At 37.8% G+C, this 9,378-nt stretch overlaps 1 protein-coding gene across 1 annotated transcript; it reads left to right on the top strand.

Annotated features, from left to right (window-relative positions):
• Nucleotides 1-377: 377 nt before the first annotated feature.
• Nucleotides 378-8,158, top strand: LOC137048702 (stonustoxin subunit alpha-like). The gene is made up of 3 exons (XM_067426922.1): nucleotides 378-516; nucleotides 2,692-2,739; nucleotides 7,444-8,158. The coding sequence occupies exons 2-3, from the start codon at nucleotides 2,706-2,708 to the stop codon at nucleotides 7,968-7,970; spliced, it is 561 nt and encodes a 186-aa protein (XP_067283023.1). The 5' UTR covers nucleotides 378-516; nucleotides 2,692-2,705; the 3' UTR covers nucleotides 7,971-8,158.
• Nucleotides 8,159-9,378: the final 1,220 nt, after the last annotated feature.

Raw genomic sequence — 9,378 nt, 5'->3', positions numbered from 1 at the left:
TATTGAAATTGTAAAAATATGCTAAGCAAATACTGGGTCAGATTCATGTTTATTATACTTACAGTTGCAGCTTGAACTAGGTCTTATGCTTCATGATAATTAATGTATGATGGTGGTAATTGATCATTCATCCCTGACTTTGAACCTACAGCCGTTTGTTAAAAGTCCAAATAAGTTACCTTTAAACTACCTCACCCTACTTTTCCTGGATTCAGCTGGTCACATGATGGTTTAGTTGCTCATGGACTGTGAAATGCCAGTGAGAGCTGATTGTGATGTGTGTCCTAACAGCTCTCTGCACAGACAGCAGTGGAGGACAGTGAGAGGATCTTCACTGAGCTCATCCGCTTCATTGAGGGAAGCTGCTCTGAGGCCACACAGCAGATCAGAGATCAGGAAAAGACTGCAGTGAGTCGAGCTGAAGGACGACTGGAGCAGGAGATCAATGAGCTGAGGAGGAGAGGCGCTGAGCTGGAGCAGCTTTCACACACACAGGATCACATTCATTTCCTTCAGGTAACAGAGAACTAGAAGACTCGAAGAGAAACATTTTATGAGAGCAGAATGAGCAGTTGACTGAAGTGTTGATATGTATGTTTGGTTATTATATATATAGGTGCTGGTCATATAATTAGAATATCATCAAAAAGTTCATTTATTTCACTAATTCCACAAAAAGCGAAACGTGTATATTATATTAATTCATTACACACAGACTGATATATTTCAAATGTTTATTTATTTTAATTTTGATGATTATAACTGACAACTAAGGAAAATCCTAAATTCAGTATCTTAGAAAAATTAGAATATTACTTAACACCAATACAAAGAAAGGATTTTTAGAAATCTTGGCTAATTGAAAAGTATGAGCATGGCACTCAATACCTTTGCCTGAATTACTGCAGCAATGTGGCGTGGCATGGAGTCAATCAGTCTGTGGCACTGCTCAGTTGTTACAAGAGCCCAGGTTGCTGGACCTCAAGCAACGTGGATTGTGTGCCTGTCCTCTCTCCCTCCAGACTCTGGGACCCTGTATTTTCAAAGAAAATGGAAAATGTACTTTCACCAGAGAACATAAGTTTGGACCACTTAGCAGCAGCCCAGTCCTTTTTGTCTTAAGCTCAGACGAGACGCTTCTGATGCTGTCTGGTGTTCAACAATGGCTAGACACAAGGAATCTGAAAGATGTATGTCTTGCATACATCTGTGCGTAGTGGTTCTTGAAGCACTGACTCCAGCTGCAGTCCACTCTTTGTGAATCTCCCCCACATTTTGAACGGGTTTTGTTTTACAATCCTCTGCAGGGTGTGGTTATCCCTATTGCTTGTATACTTTTTTCTACCACATCTTCTCCTTCCCTTCACCTCTCTATTAATGTGCTTGGACACAGAGGTCTGTGAACAGCCAGCCTCTTTTGCAATGACCTTTTGTGTCTTGCCCTCTTGTGCAATGTGTCAGCGGTCGTCTTTTGGGCAAGTCACCAGTCTTCCCCATGATTTTGTAGCCTACAGAACTAGACAGAGAGACCATTTAAAGGCCTATGCAGGTGTATTGAGTTAATTAGCTGATTAAAGTGTGGCCACAGATGTCTTCAATATTGAACCATTTCAGAATATTCTAATTTTCTGAGATACTGAATTTGGGATTTTCCTTAGTTGTCAGTTACAATCATCAAAATTAAAAGAAATAAAAATTTGAAATTTATCAGTCTGTGTGTAATGAATGAATATAATACGCAAGTTTCACTTTTTGAACGGAATTAGTGAAATAAATAAACTTTTTGATGATATTCTAATTATATGACCAGCACCTGTAATTATTAGGGTTTTTTTAGATTTTTTTTTTTTTTTTTTTTTTAGAAATGCGAAATCCATGAACTTAATGCTACCAGTTTAAAAAACACTAAAGAGACAAACTGGACGATTTCTTCAAAAAGTTTTTTTTTTCTCCAGAAATAAGGTCTCTAATGTAGAACACCATATTAGAAATGTCTTAGGAATGGATGGAGGGATCATTGTGGTAACACGTTCAATAGTCCACTTTAGTCTTTCTACGGACTATAAGTAACTTTGCAACTACATGTCAACTAGCAGCCATTAGAGTATTAGAAGATTGTCTGCTTAACTCTTTCCCCACCAGCATTTAAAAACAAAAAAAGTTGCCAACCACCGCCAGAGTTTTTGACCATTTTCACCAAAATTGAATAGCCCATAGAATATTTTGTTTTAAGTATCTGAGCATGCAATTTATCAAAAGAAAGAGCTGATCCTCTTCTTTTAAACAAAACACCCAGTTTTATTCTAGCTTCTTGAATTCCTTTTTTATTAACACTTGAATATGGGTAAGTTTAATTAAAAAAACGGAACATTTTGAACAAAAAGCTGAGAAAATCCAGTTTTTGGCCTGGATGCGTTTTTCCATAAATAATGGGAAATTCCGTGTTTGGCGGGTAAAGAGTTATAATCTGGTAACACTTTATTTTGATGCTCCCCAGCCACTAAGTAACTTTGCAAGTATGTCAACTTATTCTACTAGCCCTAACAGTGTACTAATACTATAGTTTATAGTATGAATGTGCAAATGAATGTGTTAGTTGACATGTAGTTGCTTTCTTGTAGCAGTTAGTCGAAATAAAGCTGTAAACATTTTTTTCTAGTGACATAACAGTTACACTGTTGATTTCCACAGTCATATTCAACAACATGGAGGCCAGGACCAGAAATGACTTCCTACAATGTAAGTTATTAAGAAAACAAAAATGTCTCCTGTTATGCACGTAACCTTGGTTCTCTGAGATGAAGGAACAAGACATTACATTAGTAGTTGATGCCATAGGGGAAACACATTTCCCCGAATATCCTGAAGCCCTATTAAATAATACACTGGCCAATGGCCTTTGAGCAATCCAAATAATGGTGGGTTGTCCTACTTATAAAAAAGTGCACAGCACTGACTTCATAGTCTTTTAACTGAAAGTCAGTCAGCATAGTTTTGTTCAAGCCATTGAAACTTGTGATAAGCAAAGCCGTTGACAGAAGATAAGCTGCCTATATAGGCGATCTAAGGGTGTGTTCAGACTTGTAGTGATTAACGTTAACATTTTGACACTGCCATGCATGAGAAAGAGGGCTCCTGAAGAGGGAGTAACTTCTCGAACACCTGAATAAGGTTTCTAATATATAACTGTGTATTGCTGCTCGTGGATAGGGTGTTGTTGCGTGGGTGCATAAAAGGAAAAAATAACCTTATAACTTGATCTGATGCAAGAGCTTCTTATAACTAACATCATGAGACAGCAAATACAGCAGTTATCCATCAACCATAGAATCAAGTATCTCATAACAGAGCCAAAACAGGAGGGGATTTTAGCTGGGTGTTTGATAAGAAATGAACAAGCACATGTTGGCTAAGGACCTCTCCAAGGCATCCTCACATCCCTGTGCAACAGGGAATTTCACAATTCAGAATTGAATTGAGAATGACTCCTGAATTTCCAATTCAAGTTCAATTCTTGAATTTGAATTGACGTCAAAAACAGGATCTAGAATTACAATTCGAACTTGAATTAAAGGAAGCAGAATTTAAATTCAATACAAATTCTTAGAAATTCATATACATGTGCATTTTGCCATATCAGCTTCCTCGGCACCTGTTAAGAGTATCTTTAGAGTTACAGAAAAATGCATACAGTTACGGGTCATTGATTTCAAGAATTTGATCATTATCTATATTTCAGAACAAAATGTATCCAGGGTTGAGGAGTGACTAGACTGTAAAAAAATGAATCATGGGTCTTGTAATTTTCACAAAAAAATATTAAGGTGATAACTAAAAGTGTATATTTTCTTAAGAAATGTGTGGTTCAGTGTTGTATAGAAAATATTGAGAACATTTCCCTTAATTAATTATTTATTACCTTAATTAATTCCCTTACTTAATTTATTCAGGTAGATTACAATAATAATAAAAAACTGGTAAAGCTACTTGAATATTATGTGTAATATTGTTACCATATTTTTTATAGTGTGTAATATTGTTTACAGTGTAGTTATGTGTAATTAAATTGTTATTAAATTACAAAATTAATTGAATTGTATTACTGAGGTAAAATGTTTAATTAAATTAGTTAATCACATTAAAAGGAAATTGCTTTCCAAATAAAGTAAACCAAACCAAATTTATAATAACTTTATATAACTTACAACAGTGAGCAATTACATTTCCAAAGTAACCCAATGAATGTATGTGAGATTCAACACATTCTTTCTGTTGTGTGACTGTGTGGCATTTCTTTGAATTGCCATGAATTTAATTCCACTTCCTGTCATTCAAATTCAATTCCGCTGGAGTGGTATGTGGCGGAATTCTCTGAGCTAGCGTATCTGGTGAACTGGCCCGATTCCCTGCTTAACGCTGTGTTTTTGATGGGTCTGGATGAGGACACCATTCGATTTCGTGACACTCCTTGTTCCTATTCCCTGGTTGAAACCATCAATTTAATCTTGTTCCTCAATGGTTCCGCATATGAAATTGAAGAAAGTGTGTGTTTGCCTCATCCAGGCCAATCAACAACATCCGCGACCGGGCCAGTTCGCCAGCAGCCGGGTGCCTCCACCCATCCCTCCAGTGGACCGTCCGGTGAGATCCCGCCTGCCAAGAAGCCAAGGAGGCAGAGGAGGGCCAGCAGGAAGCCCTCGCCTCCAGCCGAGATTGCAGCCACCGCACCGGAGCCAGCAGAGGAGGGCTGGTTGATAGATTTTTGGGCCGAGCCGCTCCCGGCTTTCCAGAGCCCGCTCCCAGGATTCCAGAGCCCGCTCCCAGCATTCAAAAGCCCGCTCCAGGCTTCAGCTTGTCTTCTTCCCAGAGCCGCCCCCAGACTCCCACTCCAGCCGCCCACGAGCTCCCCAGCCTATCCCCTAAATTTAGGCGGCTATAGGTCTGTGGGTGGGGAACATAGGGGTGGGACTCCTGTCCAAGTCTCCAGCATAGGGGCTCCAGCTCCAGCTCTCCAGCTCCACCCTGGGCTCTAGTCCTGCTAGTCATGGCCTGTGGGTTCATCCTGTGGCCCCCCAAGGCTCCGGACCCGCCATGGCCACCCATGGCTCCTGACCCACCATGGCAACCCAAGGCTCCTGACCCACCATTGCCTCTGCCTCACCCTGAAGCTCTCCATGCCCGCCCCCCCCCCTCCCCGGTGGACTTCGTAAGGTGCGAGGACGCGCCTACCGGGAGGGGGGAGTAATGTCACGTATGGTCTTTGTCTGTTGTGTTTTCCCCATGTACTTTCTGGTTTCAGTTTTGTCACATGTTCCTTTGTTCTGAGTTTTCCCGCCACAGTTCAGTCCCCTCGTTAGTGTAGTATTGTCAGCTGTGTTTAGTTATCTGTGCCACCTGTCCCCTTCTTTAGTCAAGTCATCAGTGTGTATTTAAGTTCCTTGTGTTCACTCTGTCTTTGTCCGGTCTTGATGTTATCACTACGTTAATGTTCTCTTGATGTAATGTTATCCTAGTGATGCTAGTTTCCTTGATGTTCGTTCAGTAATGTGTTAGATGTTCATTGGAAAGCCAGTTTATCTTGACTAAAGTACTGTATCTTTTTGTGTTTGGAAGTCTTGAACTCCTCATCATTGGCATCACGCATAACAATTGGGTGCGATCTTGAATCTCCAATCTAGAGAATCTAGAACGCTAATGGCCAGTGTCTTATGCTGACATGATTCAGGAGGGCTTCATTGTTTGTGGAGAGTGGTGTTTCCCCATAGCTTCAGCTACTCATGCAATGTTGAGTGAACCAATATCGAAAGGAAATTCACTGATTATGTTCATGTCCCAGGTATTTGTCAAACAAAAGAAAAAAACAAACCCTATTTGAAAATGATTTTCCTTGAAACTATCTACCATTGCATTGACAGGTTCAGACTACATATTATGGTACTATATATACATAGTAGGCTATGGTACTTTTTTACCACTAGATGCATACATTTTCTCGAGCACAACACTCAGAAGCAAGGACTTGGTTCTTTTCATTCCTTACACCAGCTACCAAAAGGCTTGCTGTCTCTGCATATTGCTTCTATCCACACCCAGCACCATTTCTTTTTAAGCACTTTATGAATTAGGACATCTTCCCCATGCTTCATAAATTTACCTTCCATCCTGCTAAATATGTTCGCTCAAGTATTTGCAAATAAATTAAAGAGAATTAGCAAATATGACTAAAATGTCCAGGTAGAAACTGTCAAAATGGCAGTCAAGAAATTAATTGACTTAACCCTCAGAAAAACATTTTCAATGTCAACAGTAATAGTAATCCAATTTAAGTGCAAAAACTACCAATATGAGATCGTAAAAAAGCGACGTAATTAGCAATAATTTTACACACGTTAATTCACACACCTGCCAAAATGTGTAATTTATTGATACTGTGCGATAATCCGCCAACCAAAAACTAACGACGATGCGTTTACGCTTGTGTTGCGCTTTGACAGATCTATAGTAACGTAACCCTACTTCTTTCAAAAAGTACATAGAACACAATGCACTTAGCATGGTCAAAACTGATTAATCGCTGATTCAAACCTCTTTCAGCAGCTGTCAGGGATGAGTAGAGCACGGTATAGACAGGTTAAAATTTGCAGATGTACTGATCAGTGTTCACATGATGATAGACATTTTATTTGATTGATACATTTTATTTGATTACCATCATTCTTGATAATATGTTTGTATATATAAATTTCATAGGACTATTACTATTAATCATTTGAATAAATTAATGATCAAAATAAATTGTTAATCTAATTCATAATCATTTATTGAATTTAGTTGACTAGACATGTTTTGTTGAAATTTTAATAAACAAAACAAATGGTTTCAAGGTTGTTAAAATAAAACAATTGTGCAACCCGACCCCCCCCCCCCCCAACTATAATTTAATAATACAGTCTATTTATTAAATAATTATTTAATACTGTGATGCTGTGAAACTGATGTTTTCTGAGATGGTTATCGTCATGAAAATCTCATTCTATTACAACCACACGGGAAAGTCCCCCACCACCACTGTTAACAAAAGTAACTCAGTAACTTTTACTCTTTTTAACTTTTAAAATGTTATTTTTACTTAAGTAAAATTTAATTGAAGTAATAGGATTTTACTTGAGTAGAATATTTTATTAATCTTTTCACCTCCGATATCAACACATTTTTATTTTTTTCACAGCCAAACACTGCACGCCAGAGATTTGGCAAGGTCCTGGAAAACTTTAAGCCCTGAGAGTTTTATAATTAATAAATGTAAATTATGATTTACCCCAGGTATCTAGTATGCTCTAACGAGACACTGCTGATACACTTAAAGGAAACCATGAGTTCAGCTATATTAAAAGATCAAACAGATTCAGAATTTCTGATTGTCATGTGTTTTCTCTCCATCAGACTCCATTCAGCTTACTCTGGATTCTAACACAGTAAATGAACACCTTCGTCTGTCTGAGAGGAACAGAGTGATTACTGGTACTCTCACAGAGCAACCATATCCTGATCATCCAGACAGATTTGATGGATATAATCAGCAGGTGTTGTGTAGAGAGAGTGTGTGTGGACGCTGTTACTGGGAGATTGAGTGGAGTGGGATGTTTGGTGTGGATATATCAGTGTCATATAAGAGCATCAGGAGGAAGGAATGGGGTAACGAGTGTTTGTTTGGATGTAATGATCAGTCTTGGAGTTTGATCTGCTCTCCCTCCAGATACTTATTCATTCATGATAGCATACAGACTGAACTCCCTGTAGAGTCCATCAGCCATAGAATAGGAGTGTATGTGGATCACAGTGCAGGAACTCTGTCCTTCTACAGCGTCTCTGACACAATGACCCTCATCCACACAGTCCAGACCACATTCACTCAACCGCTCTATCCTGGGTTTAATGCTTTTGTTGGATCATCAGTGAAACTGTGTTGATGCATCAAAATAGATGGCAGAAATATTCTACCTATAATACTTTGAGCTGTATGATAAATTTTTAGTTTTTTAAAAATAAAGGTGAGGTTAATTTTTCATCAACACTTGACCTATTAATACTATTTACTATTCTACACTTACTATTCTATAAATATTTTATTTTAAAGCAAAACTTGCTATGTGTACTGTGCTAGACTAACTGCTAGTCACAGCACACTTGCCCTATTGTAGGTTTGATAGCTTCAATTGCTCTCCCCATTTGTAAATCACTTTGTATGAAAGTGTCTGCTAAATGATTAAATGTAAATGTAATCTATTGTTTTTAAAAGTGGATGCTTAGAAATGTTAAAATACTATTAAGTATAATAGTTGAATTATGTTTTTGTTAGAATCCATTGATTGGATATGGATTGTTGATTGGTTTCAACCCTGATCTAGAATAAATAAAGAGTCATCTGAATCATTTTCTATTGTTTCCAAGTTTCTAGTATGCCTAATAAGACAATTGCTGTGTTCGAGATGGCATGTTATCATACTACTTATACTATTTCCTGTAGCATCTAATATGAATACTGTGCATAGTATGCACATTTTCTGAATGCATGCTACCCGGATGACCTGCTAATTTTGCCAGAATCTGCTTATACAGCTGAAGTACACCGAGATGAGTAGCAGAGGCATAACTACAGACTGTGCAGCCACACTGGGGCTTGTGAGGCCAGCACATTCACTTGCCAGATGTCAGTAGAAATGGAATCAGACATGATTTCAATTAAATTAAATTCAAAGGCTCCTTTAGACAAAGGATCAACAATAATCCTTTAGGTGAGTGTATATATATATATATATATATATATATATATATATATATATATATATATATATACACCAGCAGTGTTTCATGTTAGTTATATTATCAAATATAATATTTTAAAGAGCTTTCCTAGGAATTTATTCAATGCACACAAACACCATTCAATCAGCTGTCTTTTAATGTTTATGAAATTAAAGACAAAAAGCCTAGACAGAGTCTTTCCATTCCATTATGGTCTGGCCAGATGCTACCACTTTCCCGTAAACTGGGAATGGCCAGTGAGATTACTTTTTGCTTGGCCACACATTTTACATTCATAATGGAAATGTTCATTTGTGTGACACTTCTTTGGTGGCTCCCCTCTTCCCACACACTCTTGATCCTGTCTGTTGAACGCTGTCAATTCTAAGGAGCTGATGGCTGGTCAACAGATTTTGTACATTGATTGAGAGATTTTTGTTTTTAAAATATACAACTTATAATACAAACTTTAAAAAACCATAACTTACTATAACTATTTTTTTTATTTATTTTAGTTTGCAAATTAAAACAAAAAAATAATGTGTACAGCACAACACAGTACACAGCACAGCA

The sequence above is a fragment of the Pseudorasbora parva genome, chromosome 20, assembly GCF_024679245.1.
Source record: "Pseudorasbora parva isolate DD20220531a chromosome 20, ASM2467924v1, whole genome shotgun sequence".
NCBI classification, from domain to species: domain Eukaryota; kingdom Metazoa; phylum Chordata; class Actinopteri; order Cypriniformes; family Gobionidae; genus Pseudorasbora; species Pseudorasbora parva.
Note: the sequence above shows the minus strand (reverse complement) of the source record. Positions and strands in the feature narration are given on the sequence as shown.